General features: G+C 44.7%; 1 protein-coding gene across 6 annotated transcripts in view; it reads left to right on the forward strand.

Annotated features, from left to right (window-relative positions):
• Nucleotides 1-18,871, forward strand: part of maptb (microtubule-associated protein tau b) — a 709,263-nt gene that overhangs the window by 120,687 nt on the left and 569,705 nt on the right. For all 6 annotated transcript variants that reach the window (XM_085966675.1, XM_085966677.1, XM_085966678.1 and 3 more), the window contains exon 3: nt 9,054-9,122. In XM_085966675.1, the coding sequence (XP_085822801.1) occupies nt 9,054-9,122 (69 nt within the window). The remainder of the gene's footprint in view (nt 1-9,053; nt 9,123-18,871) is intronic.

The following is an 18,871-nucleotide window of genomic DNA, read 5'->3' on the forward strand; positions in this document are numbered from 1 at the left end:
ATGTCCCCCCCCTCATCCCCGGGATTAACCAAGTGAACCTTCTTTGTACTGACTCGAGAGCAAGTATGTCTTTCCTTAAGTATGGACACCAAAACTGTATGCAGTATTCCAGGTGCGGTCTCACCAATACCTTGTACAACTAAAGCAATACCTCCCTATTTTTATATTCTACCCCCCTAGCAATGAAAGCCAACATTCCATTGGCCTTCTTCATCATTTGCTGCACCTGCATACTAACCTTTTGAGTTTCGTGCACCAGGACCCCCAGATCCCTTTGTACTTCAGTACTTTCCAGTTTCTTGCCATTAAGATAATAACTTGCTCTACGATTTTTCCTGCCAAAGTGCATAACCTCACACTTTCCAGTATTGTATTCCATCTGCCAAATCTCTGCCCACTTACTTAGCCTGTCTATGTCCCCTTGCAGGTTTTTTATGTCCTCCTCACTCACTACTTTCCCTCCCATCTTAGTATCATCTGCAAACTTTGATATGTTACACTCGGTCCCCTCCTCCAAATCGTTAATATAGATTGTAAAGAGTTGGTGACCCAGCACTGACCCCTGCGGAACACCACTAGTTACTGATTGCCAGTCTGAGAATGAACCATTTATCCCAACTCTCTGCCTTCTGTTAGATAGCCAATCCTCTATCCATGCCAGAATATTACCCCCAATCCCGTGATTTTTTATCTTAAGCAATAATCTTTTGTGTGGCACCTTGTCAAATGCCTTTTGGAAGTCTAAATACACTGGCCTAGAAATTCAGTTGCCTTAGTGCCGCTTTTGAGGCGCTAGAGGGACTAGCGCCAGAGTATGGCCAGTTTAAAAATTCCCTGGGGCCCTAAATCGGCGTTGCACCGGTAGCGCTGCGCCGGCACCGATGACGTCATCGGTGTGCGCAGCGTCCCGGTTGCCATGCCGACGGGCCCTAGCGCAGAAATTCAGTTGCGGCCGCCTCGCCCGTGGCAGCCGCAACTAAGACTCTGGCAACAGAGTCTTGCATGAGTTTGCGCCGGCGCATTAAAGGCCCCGTGGCGGCCGGCCGCTTTCCCGCCGGCCGCCTGCCCACAGCTCCCTCCCCGGACTTCTCCCCCCCACCCCCCGGAACAGATGCAAGCCCGGCACTTGTCCGAGGTGCCGGGCTCATTTTTAGACAGATTTGCGCGGGCCGCGGCCGGGTGCAGGCAGCTCCTCCTTAACGGAAGGAGGAGGCCTGCACTTCCCGAGCCTGCCGCACCGCATCGGGTGCCGCAGCGCCGGAATTGCGGCGCGAAACGGCAGTTAGCGCCGATTTACCGCCGCAAAGACCCTTCAGTAGCGCCGGCAGCCGTTTGGGCGCGGCCCTGCTGAATTTTTGGCGCGCGCAGGGGGACTTAGCGCCGGCACTAACTTCCGGCGCTAAAGCCCTGGCTAAGCCAAAACCCAATTTCTAGGCCACTATGTCCACTGGTTCCCCTTTATCCACCCTATATGTTACTTCCTCAAAGAACTCCAGCAAATTTGTCAAACATGACTTCCCCTTCATAAAACCATGCTGACTTTGTCCTATTAAATTATGATTATCCAAATGTCCTGTTACTGTCTCCTTAATAATGGACTCCAAAATTTTACCTACCACAGATGTTAGGCTAACCAGTCTATAGTTTCCAGCCTTCTGTCTACTGCCCTTTTTAAATAAGGGTGTTACATTAGCAGTTTTTCAGTCTGCCGGGACCTTTGCTGAGTCCAGGGAGTTTTGGAAAATTATTAACAATGCATCCACAATCCCTACCGCCACTTCCCTCAAGACCCTAGGATGTAAGCCATCAGGTCCAGGTGATTTATTCGCCTTGAGCCCATTATTTTACCGAGTACCACTTCCTTAGTGATTTTGATCGTGTTTAGCTCCTCCCCCCCCATAGCCCCCTGTTTGTCCAGTGTTGGGATATTCTTAGTGTCCTCTACTGTAAAGACTGATACAAAATATTCATTCAGTGTTTTTGCCATCTCCATATTTCCCACCATTAATTTCCCAGTCTCATCCTCTAAGGGACCAACATTTACTTTAGCCACCCTTTTTCTTTTTATATAACTATAACAACTCTTACTATCTGTTTTGATATTTTTTGCTAATTTACTTTCATAATCTATCTTCCCTTTCTTAATCAATCTTTTTGTTATTTTTTGCTGTCTTTTAAAGTTTTCCCAATCCTCTATCCTCCCATTAGATTTGGCTACCTTATATGCCCTTGTTTTTAGTCGAATACTATCCTTAATGTCTTTACTTAGCCACGGATGGCTGTCTTTTCTTTTACACCCTTTTCTTCTCAGTGGAATATATATTTTTTGGAAGTTGTAAAATAACTCCTTAAATGTACACCACTGATCATGTATCGTCTTACCCTTTAATCTATTTTCCCATTCCACTCTACTCAATTCCGCTCTCATACCTTCATAGTCTCCTTTATTCAAGCTTAGCACACTTGTTTGAGATCCAACCTTCTCACCCTCTAATTGAATATGGAATTCAACCATGTTATGGTCACTCATTCCAAGGGGATCCTTTACTAGGACATTTTTAATTAATCCTGTCTCGTTACACAGGACCAGATCTAAGGTTGCTTGCCCCCTGGTCGGTTCAGTTACATACTGCTCAAGAAACCCATCCCTAATACACTCAATGAACTCATCCTCAAGGCAGCCCTGCCCAATTTGATTTGTCCAATTAATATGATAGTTAAAATCCCCCATAATTATACATGTTCCCTTATTACAAGCCTCAACTATTTCCTGATTGATACTCTGTCCAACAGAGTTGCAACTGTTTGGAGGCCGATAGACTACGCCCACTAGTGTTTTTTTCCCCTTATTATTCCTTACCTCCACCCAAACTGTTTCATTAACCTGATCTTTTGACCCAATATCATTTCTCTGTATTACAGTGATTCCTTCCTTTATTAACATAGCCACCCCACCTCCCCTTCCTTCCTGCCTGTCCTTCCTGATTGTTAAATACCCTTGTATGTTTAATTCCCAGGCATTGTCACCCTGCAGCCATGTTTCTGTAATGGCCACAAGATCATACCCACATGTAGTTATTTGTGCCATTAACTCGTCTATTTTGTTACGAATGCTACGTGCATTCAGATAGAGAACTTTCAAATATGTTTTGTGACACTTAGTTCCTGCTTTTGCCCTTTTTATTACTTTACCTTTTACTCCATACCTTCTGCCCCTTCCTGACACGCTCTGGTTTTTAATTTCCCCACTGCTACCTAAGTCTATGACCTTCTCTGTTGTCATTTTTATTATTTGCTCTCTAGGAACCTCCCCCCCACTAGTTAGTTTAAAGCCCTCTCTACAGCCCTAGTTATATGATCCGCCAGGACTCTAGTCCCAGCACTGGCCAAGTGAAGCCTGTCCCAACAGAACAGCTCCCTCCTGCCCCAGTACTGGTGCCAGTGTCCCAGGAAGCAAAACCCATTTCTCCCACACCAGTCTTTGAGCCATGCATTTAACTCTCTAATTTTATTTGTCCTAGCCAAATTCGTTCATGGCTCAGGTAATAATCCAGAGATTATTTCCCTTGAGGTTCTGTTTTTAATTTGACCCCTAGCTGCTCATACTCCTTTAACAGAACCAGCTTCCTAGTCCTATCTATGTCGTTTGTACCAACATGGACCACGACAACTGGATCCACCCCCTCCCACTGCAAGTTTCTTTCCAGCCCAGAGGAGATGTCCTTAACCCTGTCACCGGGTAGGCAACACAGCCTTCGGGACTCTCGCTCTCGGCTGCAGAGAACTCTATCTATCCCCCTAATAATACTATCTCCTACCACTACAACATTTCTATTTACTCCCCCCTCTTGAATGGCCCCCTGTTCCACGGTGCTGTGGCCAGGCTGCTCATCCTCCCTGCAGTCCCTGCTCCTGTCCTCACAGGGAGTAAGAACCTCGAACCTGTTGGACAAGAGCAAGGGCTGCGGCTCCTCCAGCTCTACCTCCTGGATCCCCGTGCCTGCCTCACTCGTAGTCACACCGTCCTGTCCCTGACCATGGGCTACATCTGAGTTAATTAACTTCATAGGTGTGACCACCTCCTGATACACAGAGTCCAGATACTTCTCCCCCTCCCTGATGTGTCGCAGTGTCTGAAGCTCAGACTCCAGCTCATCAACACGGAGCTGGAGTTCCTGTAGCAGCAGACACTTGTCACAGACGCAATCACCGTGAGCCTCAATGGGGTTCACCGGCTCCCACATCTCGCAACAGTAACACATCACCTGCTCCATTCTATGTAATTAATTAAATTTTTTATTGTTAGTTATGGACACCCTCTGCCTGATTTTAGATGCTAGTATCCCCTTTAATTAATTGGATTTAAATTAAATCAATCCCTCTAGTTACACCAGTTAAATGGTTTACCAACAGTCACTCTGCACCAGAAAGGCCTTATTAACTACAACCCACAGAGTTAAAGTTTGAAAAGAGCACCTAACACCCCACTTACCCTAACTCACACTTACCCAAACTCACAGCACTCTTTGATGACTCGCACTAGGACTGGTCTTTTTACACTGTTTGTTTGTTTACAGCCAAATGAGTCACCCCTGCTGATTGGTTAGAAAACTGGTTTCCACTGCCTGCTGTGCCAATTTACTCCTACTGCAGTGTAACCTTGTTTTACTCTTCTTAAACCAACAGAATCCCAAATATTTAACTTTTCCCCTTTACTTAAACTGCTTAAGTAATCTTATCAAGAATGATTTAAAGAGAAATAACAATTAAAGAACTCTCACACTTACCCAAACTCACAGCACTCTTTGATGACTCGCACCCAGTGCTTGCTCGCACTAGGACTGGTCTTTTTATACTGTTTGTTTGTTTGTTTACAGCCAAATGAGTCACCCCTGCTGATTGGTTAGAAAACTGGTTTCCACTGCCTGCTGTGCCAATTTACTCCTACTGCAGTGTAACCTTGTTTTACTCTTCTTAAACCAAAAGATTCCCAAATATTTAACTTTTCCCCTTTACTTAAACTGCTTAAGTAATCTTATCAAGAATGATTTAAAGAGAAATAACAATTAAAGAACTCTCACACTTACCCAAACTCACAGCACTCTTTGATGACTCGCACTCAGCCTTCTCAACTTGTCCTGCCACCTTCAATGATTTGTGTACATATACCACCAGGTCTTTCTGTTCCTGCACTCCCTTTAAAATTGTACCATTTAGTTCATATTGCCTCTCCTCATTCTTCCTACCAAAATGTATAATTTCACACTGCTCTGCATTAAATGTCCTCTGCCATGCATCTGGCTATTTCACCAGTCTGTCTGTGTTCTCCTGAAGTCTGTTTCTATCCTCCTCATTGTTTACTACATGACCGAGTTTTGTGTCATTTGCAAATGAAATTTTGAAATTATGGCCTGTATACCCAAATCCCGGTCATTAATATAAATCAAAAAGAGCAGTGGTCCTAATACTGACCCCTGGGGAACACCACTGTACACCTCCCTCCAGTCTGTAAAATAACCGTTCAACACTTGTGGTGATTATTCTTTATGTTTAGTAAGAAGTATTGTGATTGGTTGTTTGTTTCCTGCCTTGGGATATATGCTGTAATCTCATTGGTAGTTGATGTCATGTGATTTGTGGTGGCCATCTTAAATTCAGTTCTTTCCAGATTTGCTTGGGACTGGGTGTGGAAAGATGTGCTACAGGATTTTAAAGTTAATAAAGCCTAGATTAGAAAGGCAAATCTATTCTTTATTTCAACACTACTCTCTGCTTTCTGTCCCCTAGCCAATTTTGTATCCACACTGCCACTGTCCCTTAATCCCATGGGCCTTAATTTTGCTAACAAGTCTCTTCTCCTTCATAGACAGTCCCTCGGAACTGAGGATGACTTGCTTCCACATTAAAAATGAGTTCTCAGGTGACTGATGAGTCCAATGCGGGACCTACAGTCTCTGTCACAGGTGGGGCAGACGGTGGTTGAAGGGGCGGGTGGGTGGGGTGCTTGGGTTGACGTGCGCTCCTTGTGCTGCTTGCGCTTGGCTTCCGCTTGCTCCCGGGGAAGAGACTCGAGGTGTTAGGCACCTTCCCGGATGCTTCTCCTCCACTTCATGCTGTCTTGGGCCAGGGATTCCCAGGTGTCGGTGGGGATGTTGCACTTTTTCAAGGAGGCTTTGAGGGTGTCCTTGAAGCGTTGCCTCTGACCACCTGGGGCTCTCTTGCCGTGCCGGAGCTCCAAGTAGAGCACTTGTTTTGGGAGTCTCGTATCAGGCATGCGGACGATGTGACCCGTCCATCGGAGCTGATCGAGCGTGGTCAAAGCTTCGATGCTGGGGATGTTGGCCTGAGCAAGAACACTGACGTTGGTGCGCCTAACCTGCCAATGGATTTGCAGGATCTTGCAGAGGCAGCGTTGGTGGTACCTCTCCAGTGCTTTGAGGTGCCCGCTGTACATGGTCCATGTTTCTGAGGCATACAGCAGGGCGGGTATCACTGCTGCTCTGTAGACCATGAGCTTAGTGCTGGGTTTGAGGTCCTGGTTTTCAAACACTCTCTTCCTCAGGCGACCGAAGGCTGCACTAGCACACTGAAGGCGGTATTGGACTTCATCATCGACACCTGCCCTTGTTGACAATAGGCTCCCGAGGTATGGAAAGTGGTTCACATTGTCTAAGGTCTTTTCATGGATTTTGATAATCGGGGGTCAGTACTGTGTAGCGGGGGCAGGTTGGTAGAGGACCTTTGTCTTATGGATGTTTAGTGTAAGGCCCATGCTCTCATACGCTTCGGTGAAGGTGTTCATGATGGTTTGGAGTTCGACCTCCGAGTGAGCGCAGACGTAAGCGTCATCTGCATATTGTAATTCAACGACAGAGGATGGGATGACCTTGGCTCTGGACTGGAGGCGATGAAGGTTGAACAGTTTCCCGTTTGTTCTGTAAATTGGCTCCACTCCAGCGGGGAGCTTACTGAGGGTGAGATGGAGTATTGCAGCAAGGAAGATCGAGAAGAGCGTTGGTGCGATGACACAGCCTTGCTTGACCCCGGTTCGTACGTGAATTGGGACTGTGGTGGAACCGTTGGTCAGGATCACGGCTTGCATGTCGTCGTGAAGCAGGCGGAGGATGGTGACAAACTTTTGAGGGCAGCCGAATTTGAGGAGGACACCCCATAATCCCTCACAGTTGACAGTGTCGAAGGCCTTTGTGAGATCAAAGAAGGCCATGTACAGCGGTTGGTGCTGTTCCCTGCATTTCTCTTGTAATTAACGTGCAGTGAAGATCATGTCCATTGTGCCCCTTAGTGGGCGGAATATGCATTGTGACTCTGGGAGGAGCTCTTCGGCCACTGGGAGAAGGCAATCAAGGAGGATTCTTGCGATGACTTTCCCTGTGGCAGACAGCAGGGAAACTCCTCTGTAATTACCGCAATTGGGCTTGTCACCTTTCTTAAAGATGGTCACAATTATGGCATCTCTGAGATCCCCTGGCATGCTCTCCTCCTTCCAGATAAGAGAAATTAGTTCATGAATTCGTGCCAGTAGTGCTTCTCCGCCATGCTTTAGTGCCTCGGCAGGGATTCCATCTGCTCCTGAGGCCTTGTTGTTTTTCAGTTGTCAGATGGCCTTTTCAAACTCATGCCGGGCTGGGGTTGTGCTGAGATGGCAGCGAGTAGCATACTGCGGGATGGAGTTGAGGACACTCGCATTGAAGACAGTGGCCTAGAAATTCAGTAGGCTTAGCGCCCCATTTGGGGCGCTGGAGGGCCTAGCGCCGGAGTTATGGCCAGTTGGCAAATTCAGTGGGGCCCTTCCGTCGGCATTACACCGGTTGCGCTGCGCCGGCACCGATGACATCATCGGTGTGCGCAGCGTCCCGGTTGCCGTGGTGACGGGCCCCAGCGCCGAAATTGAGTTGCGGCCGCCTTGCCCGTGGCAGCCGCAACTAAGACTTTGGCAACCGAGTCTTGCAGGAGTTAGCGCCGGCGCATTAAGGTCGCGCGGCGGCCGGCCGCTTTCCCGCCGGCCGCCTGCCCGCACCTCCCTCCCCGGACTCCTCCACCCCCCCCCCGCGGAACAGATGCGTCTGGCCTGCAAGCCCGGCACTTGTCCGAGGTGCCGGGCTCATTTTTCTGAACATTTGAACGGCCAGCGGGCGGGTGCAGGCAGCTCCTCCTTAACTGAAGGAGGAGGCCTGCACTTCCCCAGCCTGCCGCACCACATCGGGTGCCGCAGCGCCGGAATTGCACCGCAATGCGGCAGTCAGCGCCCATTTCGAGGCGCTGACACCCTCTAGTAGCGCCGGCAGCCGTTTGGGCGCGGTGCTACTGAATTTTTGGCGCGCGCAGGGGGACTTAGCGCCGGCGCTAAATTTCCGGCGCTAAAGCCCTGGCGAACCCACAACCGAATTTCTAGGCCAGTGTCTCGGTTAAGGAGATCTTCAAAGTGCACCTTCCAGTGGGCACTGACTGCCTCTCTGTCCTTGATGAGTACCTCTCCGTTCTTGGCCTGCAGTGGGGTAGGACCTTGGGAGCTTGTGCCTAGTGGATAGTGACTGTGGATCGCTGGTGGAGTTCGGGGCCAGGGATCGCGAGAATATCAGTGCTAATTTGATCCTGTGAGAGACAATTAACAAGTCTATTATGTAGTACATTGTCAAATGCCTTTTGAAAGTCCATATACACACCATCCACTGCACTAACCTCATCAACCATCTCCATTACTTCATTGAAGAACTCGACTAACTTAGTCAGACATGATTTGCCTTTAACAAAGTCCGTGCTGACTTTCATTTGTTAGCTCATACTTTTCCAAATGCTGATTAATTTTGTCCCAGATTACTGTCAATGTTTCTCCACCACCAACGGTCTACTGATCTAGATTAGAGCCGTAGTAAGTTTAACCTGAAAGAACTGTTTCGGGATTTCAAAGCTCAACCAGAAGGGTGTTTAATTAAGTGAGGTATTTTCTATGTTATTCTGCTAGTGTGAGCAGTAAGAGGTCTCAGATTCTTTCACCACAATATGACCTGTGTTCTACACTCATCTTCTTCCAGATCCTTCTCCTGTCTCAGATGAACCTGTCTCAGATGCGTCTGATGTGAAGAGCACACCATCTTCAGAGGGTAGGTGCTGACCCATCACCATGAGATAGCAACAGCTTCCTCCTACAATGTGATTAGCAATGCTGGAGAGCCTGGACAGACCTATGACTGGCATCGGTTTAAGGGTACCAATACAAGGCAAATTACCCCAATACAAGCACCAAAACAAGTCCAATTACCCCCAGTACACGCACAAAAACAGGTCCGATATTCTCCAGCATCAGCACAGATACAGGTCTAATATTCCCCAACATCAGCACTGATACAGGTCTAATATTCCCCAACATCAGCACTGATGCAGGTCTAATATTCCCCAACATCAGCACAGATACAAGTCTAATATTCCCCAACATCAGCACTGATACAGGTCTAATATTCCCCAACATCAGCACTGATTAAGGTCTAATATTCCCCAACAGAAGCACAGATACAGGTCTAATATTCCCCAACATCAGCACTGATACAGGTCCAGTGTCCCACAGCTTCAGCACTGATACACGTACAATATTCCTCAACATCAGCACTGTTACAGGTCTAATATTCCCCAACATCAGCACTGATACATGTCTAATATTCTCCAACATCAGCACTGATACAGTTCCAATATTCCCCAACATGAACACTGATACAGGTCCAATATTGAAAAACATCAGCACTGATACAGGTCCAATATTCCCTAACATCAGCACTGATACAGGTACAATATGCACCAACATCAGCACTGATACAGGTTGAATATTCTCGAACATCAGCACTGATACAGGTCTAATGTTCTCCAACATCAGCATTGATACATGTCTAATATTCCCCAAGATCAGCACTGATGCAGGTACAATATGCACCAACATCAGCACTGATACAGGTCTAATATTCTCCAACATCAGCACTGATACACGTCCAATATTGAAATACATCAGCACTGATACAGGTCTAATATTCCCCAACATCAGCACTGATACAGGTCCAATATTCCGCAACATCAGCACTGTTACAGGTCCAGTGATCCCCAGCTTCAGCACTGATACACGTACAATATTCCTAAACATCAGCACTGTTACAGGTCTAATATTCCCCAACATCAGCACTGATACAGGTCTAATATTCACGAACATCAGCACTATTACAGGTCCAATATCCTCCAACATCAGCACTGATACAGGTCTACTATTCTCCAACATCAGCACTGATACAGGTCTAATATTCTCCAACATCAGCACTGATACAGGTCCAATATGCACCAACATCAGCACTGATATAGGTCTAATATACTCCAACATCAGCACTGATACAGGTCCAATATGCAACAACATCAGCACTGATACAGGTCTAATATTCTCCAACATCAGCACTGATTCAGGTCCAATATGCACCAACATCAGCACTGATACATGTCTAATATTCTCCAACATCAGCACTGATACAGGTCTAATATTCTCCAACATCAGCACTGATCCAGGCCCAATGTTCTCCAACATCAGCACTGATACAGGTCCTATATGCACCAACATCAGCACTGATACAGGTCTAATATCCTCCAACATCAGCACTGATGCAGGTCCAATATTCACAAACATCAGCACTGATACAATCTAATATTCCCCAACATGAGCACTGATACAGGTCCAATATGCACCAACATCAGCACTGATACAGGTCTAATATACTCCAACATCAGCACTGATAAAGGTCTAATATTCCGCAACATCAGCACTGGTACAGGTCCAGTATTCCCCAGCTTCAGTACTGATACACGTAAAATATTCCTTAACATCAGCACTGTTACAGGTCTAATATTCTCCAACATCAGCACTGATACACGTCGAATATTCTCCAACATGAGCACTGATACAGGTCCAAAACTCCGCAACATCAGCCCGGATAGAGGTCTGATGTTCTCCAACATCAGCATAGACACATGTCTAATATTCACCAACATCAGCACTGATACAGGTCCTATATGCACCAACATCAGCACTGATACAGGTCTAATATTTCCCAACATCAGCACTGTTACAGGTCCAATATTCCCCAACATCAGCACTGATGCAGGTCCAATATGCACCAACATCAGCACTGATACAGGTCTAATATTCTCCAACATCAGCACTGATACAGGTCCAATATGCACCAACATCAGCACTGATACAGGTCTAATATTCTCAAACATCAGCACTGATTCAGGTCCAATATGCACCAACATCAGCACTGATACATGTCTAATATTCTCCAACATCAGCACTGATCCAGGTCCAATGTTCTCCAACATCAGCACTGATACAGTTCCTATATGCACCAACATCAGCACTGATACAGGTCTAATATTCTCCAACATCAGCACTGATGCAGGTCCAATATTCACAAACATCAGCACTGATACAATCTAATATTCCCCAACATCAGCACTGATACAGGTCCAATATGCACCAACATCAGCACTGATACAGATCTAATATCCTCCAACATCAGCACTGATACACGTAAAATATTCCTCAACATCAGCACTGTTACAGGTCTAATATTCTCCAACATCAGCACTGATACAGGTCCAGTATTCCCCAGCTTCAGTACTGATACACGTAAAATATTCCTCAACATCAGCACTGTTACAGGTCTAATATTCTCCAACATCAGCACTGATACAGGTCTAATATTCTCCAACTTCAGCACTGATACACATACAATATTCCGCAACATCAGCACTGATACAGGTCCAATACTTCCTAACATCAGCACTGATACAGGTCTAATATTCCCCAACATCAGCACTGATATAGGTCCAATATTCCCCAACATCAGCACTGATACAGGTCCAATATTCACCAACATCAGCACTGATGGAATCTAATATTCCCCAACATCAGCACTGATACAGGTCTAATATTCTCCAACATCAGCACTGATACAAGTCCAAAACTTCGCAACATCAGCCCTGATACAGGTCTAATGTTATCCAACATCAGCATGGGCATATGTCTAATATTCACCAACATCAGCACTGATACAGGTCCTATATGCACCAACATCAGCACTGATACGGGTCTAATATTTCCCAACATCAGCACTGTTGCAGGTCCAATATTCCCCAACATCAGCACTGATGCAGGTCCAATATGCACCAACATGAGCACTGATACTGGTCGAATATTCTCCAACATCAGCACTGATATAGGTCCAATATGCATCAACATCAGCACTGATACAGGTCTAATGTTCTCCAACATCAGCACTGATGCAGGTCCAATACTCCGCAACATCAGCACTGATACAGGTCTAATATTCTCCAACATCAGCACTGATACAGGTCCAATATTGAAAAACATCAGCACTGATACAGGTCTAATATACTCCAACATCAGCACTGATACAGTTCCAATATCCTCCAACATCAGCACTGGTACAGGTCTAATATTCTTCAACATCAGCACTGATACCGGTCCAATATTCTCTAACATCAGCACTGATACAGGCCTAATATCCTCCAACATCAGCACTGATACAGGTCTAATATTTTCCAACATCACCGCTGATACAGGTCCAACATTGAAAACACCAGCACTGATACAGGTCTAATATTCCCCAACATCAGCACTGATACAGGCCTAATATCCTCCAACATCAGCACTGATACAAGTCTAATATCCTCCAACATCAGCACTGATACACATACAATATTCCGCAACATCAGCACTGATACACGTCTAATATTCTCCAACATCAGCACTGATACAGGTCCAATACTCCCCAACATCAGCACTGATACAGTTCTAATATTCCCCAACATCACCACTGATACAGGTCTAATATTCCCCAACATCAGCACTGAAACAGGTCCAATATTCATCAACATCAGCACTGATGCAATCTAATATTCCCCAACATCAGCACTGATACAGGTCTAATATCCTCCAACATCAGCACTGATACAACTCCAATATGCACCGACATCAGCACTGATACAGGTCTAATATTCTTCAACATCAGCACTGACACAGGTCCAATGTTCTCCAACACCAGCACTGATACAGGTCCTATATGCACCAACATCAGCACTGATACAGGTCTAATATTCTCCAACATCAGCACTGATGCAGGTCCAATATTCACAAACTTCAGCACTGATACAATCTAATATTCCCCAACATCAGCACTGATACAGGTCTAATATTCACCAACATCAGCACTGATACAGGTCCAATATGCACCAGCATCAGCACTGATACAGGTCTAATATTCTGCAACATCAGCACTGATACAGGTTCAGTGTTCCCCAGCTGCAGCACTGATACATGTACAATATTCCTCAACATCAGCACAGTTACAGGTCTAATGTTCCCCAACATCAGCACTGATACAGGTGTAATATTCTCCAACTTCAGCACTGATACATGTACAATATTCCGCAACATCAGCACTGATACACGTCCAATATTCCCCAACATCAGCACTGATACAGGTCTAATATTCCTCAACATCAGCACTGATACAGGTCCAATATTGAAAAACATCAGCACTGATACATGTCTAATATTCTCCAACATCAGCACTGATATAGGTCCAATACTCCTCCACATCAGCACTGATACATGTCTAATATTCCCCAACATCAGCACTGATACAGTTCTAATATTCCCCAACATCAGCACTGATAAAGGTCCAATATTCTCCAACATCAGCACTGATACAGGTACAATATGCAGCAACATCAGCACTGATACAGTTCCAATATTCACCAGCATCAGCACTGATACAGTTCCAATATGCACCAACATCAAAACTGATACAGTTTCAATATGCACCAACATCAGCACTGATACAGGGACAATATGCACCAACATCAGCACTGATACAGGTCTAATATTCTCCAACATCAGCACTGATACACATCCAATATCCTCCAACATCAGCACTGATACAGGTCTAATATTCTCCAACATCAGCACTGATACAGGTCTAATATTCCCCAACATCAGCACTGATACAGGTCTAATATCCTCCAACATCAGCACTGATACAGGTCTAATATCCTCCAACATCAGCACTGATACAGTTCTAATATTCTCCAACATCAGCACTGGTACAGGTCTAATATTCTCCAACATCAGCACTGATACCGGTACAATATTCTCCAACATCAGCACTGATACAGGTCCTATATGCACCAACATCAGCACTGATACAGGTCTAATATTCTCCAACATCAGCACTGATACAGGTCCAATACTCCCCAACATCAGCACTGATACAGGTCAAATATTGTCCAACATCAGAATTGATACATGTCTAATATTCCCCAACATCAGCACTGATACAGGTCTAATATTCACCAACATCAGCACTGTTACAGGTCTAATATTCTCCAACTTCAGCACGGATACAGGTCTAATATTCTGCAACATCAACACTGATACAGGTCCAGTATTCCCCAGCTTCAGCACTGATACACGTAAAATATTCCTCAACATCAGCACTGTTACAGGTCAATATTCTCCACATCAGCATTGATACAGGTCTAATATTCTCCAACTTCAGCACTGATACACATACAATATTCCGCAACATCAGCACTGATACAGGTCTAATATTTCCCAACATCAGCACTGTTACAGGTCCAATATTCCCCAACATCAGCACTGATGCAGGTCCAATATGCACCAACATCAGCACTGATACAGGTCTAATATTCTCCAACATCAGCACTGATACAGGTCCAATATGCACCAACATCAGCACTGATACAGGTCTAATATTCTCAAACATCAGCACTGATTCAGGTCCAATATGCACCAACATCAGCACTGATACATGTCTAATATTCTCCAACATCAGCACTGATCCAGGTCCAATGTTCTCCAACATCAGCACTGATACAGTTCCTATATGCACCAACATCAGCACTGATACAGGTCTAATATTCTCCAACATCAGCACTGATGCAGGTCCAATATTCACAAACATCAGCACTGATACAATCTAATATTCCCCAACATCAGCACTGATACAGGTCCAATATGCACCAACATCAGCACTGATACAGATCTAATATCCTCCAACATCAGCACTGATACACGTAAAATATTCCTCAACATCAGCACTGTTACAGGTCTAATATTCTCCAACATCAGCACTGATACAGGTCCAGTATTCCCCAGCTTCAGTACTGATACACGTAAAATATTCCTCAACATCAGCACTGTTACAGGTCTAATATTCTCCAACATCAGCACTGATACAGGTCTAATATTCTCCAACTTCAGCACTGATACACATACAATATTCCGCAACATCAGCACTGATACAGGTCCAATACTTCCTAACATCAGCACTGATACAGGTCTAATATTCCCCAACATCAGCACTGATATAGGTCCAATATTCCCCAACATCAGCACTGATACAGGTCCAATACTTCCTAACATCAGCACTGATACAGGTCTAATATTCCCCAACATCAGCACTGATACAGGTCTAATATTCTCCAACATCAGCACTGATACAAGTCCAAAACTTCGCAACATCAGCCCTGATACAGGTCTAATGTTATCCAACATCAGCATGGGCATATGTCTAATATTCACCAACATCAGCACTGATACAGGTCCTATATGCACCAACATCAGCACTGATACGGGTCTAATATTTCCCAACATCAGCACTGTTGCAGGTCCAATATTCCCCAACATCAGCACTGATGCAGGTCCAATATGCACCAACATGAGCACTGATACTGGTCGAATATTCTCCAACATCAGCACTGATATAGGTCCAATATGCATCAACATCAGCACTGATACAGGTCTAATGTTCTCCAACATCAGCACTGATGCAGGTCCAATACTCCGCAACATCAGCACTGATACAGGTCTATTATTCTCCAACATCAGCACTGATACAGGTCCAATATTGAAAAACATCAGCACTGATACAGGTCTAATATACTCCAACATCAGCACTGATACAGTTCCAATATCCTCCAACATCAGCACTGGTACAGGTCTAATATTCTTCAACATCAGCACTGATACCGGTCCAATATTCTCTAACATCAGCACTGATACAGGCCTAATATCCTCCAACATCAGCACTGATACAGGTCTAATATTTTCCAACATCACCGCTGATACAGGTCCAATATTGAAAACACCAGCACTGATACAGGTCTAATATTCCCCAACATCAGCACTGATACAGGCCTAATATCCTCCAACATCAGCACTGATACAAGTCTAATATCCTCCAACATCAGCACTGATACACATACAATATTCCGCAACATCAGCACTGATACACGTCTAATATTCTCCAACATCAGCACTGATACAGGTCCAATACTCCCCAACATCAGCACTGATACAGTTCTAATATTCCCCAACATCACCACTGATACAGGTCTAATATTCCCCAAAATCAGCACTGAAACAGGTCCAATATTCATCAACATCAGCACTGATGCAATCTAATATTCCCCAACATCAGCACTGATACAGGTCTAATATCCTCCAACATCAGCACTGATACAACTCCAATATGCACCGACATCAGCACTGATACAGGTCTAATATTCTTCAACATCAGCACTGACACAGGTCCAATGTTCTCCAACACCAGCACTGATACAGGTCCTATATGCACCAACATCAGCACTGATACAGGTCTAATATTCTCCAACATCAGCACTGATGCAGGTCCAATATTCACAAACTTCAGCACTGATACAATCTAATATTCCCCAACATCAGCACTGATACAGGTCTAATATTCACCAACATCAGCACTGATACAGGTCCAATATGCACCAGCATCAGCACTGATACAGGTCTAATATTCCGCAACATCAGCACTGATACAGGTTCAGTGTTCCCCAGCTGCAGCACTGATACATGTACAATATTCCTCAACATCAGCACAGTTACAGGTCTAATGTTCCCCAACATCAGCACTGATACAGGTGTAATATTCTCCAACTTCAGCACTGATACATGTACAATATTCCGCAACATCAGCACTGATACACGTCCAATATTCCCCAACATCAGCACTGATACAGGTCTAATATTCCTCAACATCAGCACTGATACAGGTCCAATATTGAAAAACATCAGCACTGATACATGTCTAATATTCTCCAACATCAGCACTGATATAGGTCCAATACTCCTCAACATCAGCACTGATACATGTCTAATATTCCCCAACATCAGCACTGATACAGTTCTAATATTCCCCAACATCAGCACTGATAAAGGTCCAATATTCTCCAACATCAGCACTGATACAGGTACAATATGCAGCAACATCAGCACTGATACAGTTCCAATATTCTCCAACATCAGCACTGATACAGTTCCAATATGCACCAACATCAAAACTGATACAGTTTCAATATGCACCAACATCAGCACTGATACAGGGACAATATGCACCAACATCAGCACTGATACAGGTCTAATATTCTCCAACATCAGCACTGATACACATCCAATATCCTCCAACATCAGCACTGATACAGGTCTAATATTCTCCAACATCAGCACTGATCCAGGTCTAATATTCCCCAACATCAGCACTGATACAGGTCTAATATCCTCCAACATCAGCACTGATACAGGTCTAATATCCTCCAACATCAGCACTGATACAGTTCTAATATTCTCCAACATCAGCACTGGTACAGGTCTAATATTCTCCAACATCAGCACTGATACCGGTACAATATTCTCCAACATCAGCACTGATACAGGTCCTATATGCACCAACATCAGCACTGATACAGGTCTAATATTCTCCAACATCAGCACTGATACAGGTCCAATACTCCCCAACATCAGCACTGATACAGGTCAAATATTGTCCAACATCAGAATTGATACATGTCTAATATTCCCCAACATCAGCACTGATACAGGTCTAATATTCACCAACATCAGCACTGTTACAGGTCTAATATTCTCCAACTTCAGCACGGATACAGGTCTAATATTCTGCAACATCAACACTGATACAGGTCCAGTATTCCCCAGCTTCAGCACTGATACACGTAAAATATTCCTCAACATCAGCACTGTTACAGGTCTAATATTCTCCAACATCAGCATTGATACAGGTCTAATATTCTCCAACTTCAGCAGTGATACACATACAATATTCCGCAACATCAGCACTGATACACGTCTAATATTCTCCAACATCAGCACTGATACAGGTCCAACACTCCCCAACATCAGCACTGATACAGGTCTAATATTCCCCAACATCAGCACTGATAGAGGTCTAATATTCCCCAACATCAGCACTGAAACAGGTCCAATAATCATCAACATCACCACTGATGCAATCTAATATTCCCCAACATCAGCACTGATACAGGTCTAATATTCCCCAACATCAGCACTGAAACAGGTCCAATATTCATCAACATCAGCACTGATGCAATCTAATATTCCCCAACATCAGCACTGATACAGGTACAATATGCACCAACATCAGCACCGATACAGGGACAATATGCACCAACATCAGCACTGATACAGGTCTAATATTCTCCAACATCAGCACTGATACACATCCAATATCCTCCAACATCAGCACTGATACAGTTCTAATATTCTCCAACATCAGCACTGGTACAGGTCCAATATGCATCAACATCAGCACTCATACAGGTCTAAAATTCCCTAACATCAGCACTGAAACACGTACAATATTCCTCAACATCAGCACTGTTACAGGTCTAATATTCTCCAACATCAGCACTGATGCAGGTCCAATACTCC

Source organism: Somniosus microcephalus, chromosome 24, assembly GCF_052327205.1.
Source record: "Somniosus microcephalus isolate GS21.2 chromosome 24, FLI_Smic_1.0, whole genome shotgun sequence".
Classification (NCBI taxonomy): Eukaryota; Metazoa; Chordata; class Chondrichthyes; order Squaliformes; family Somniosidae; genus Somniosus; species Somniosus microcephalus.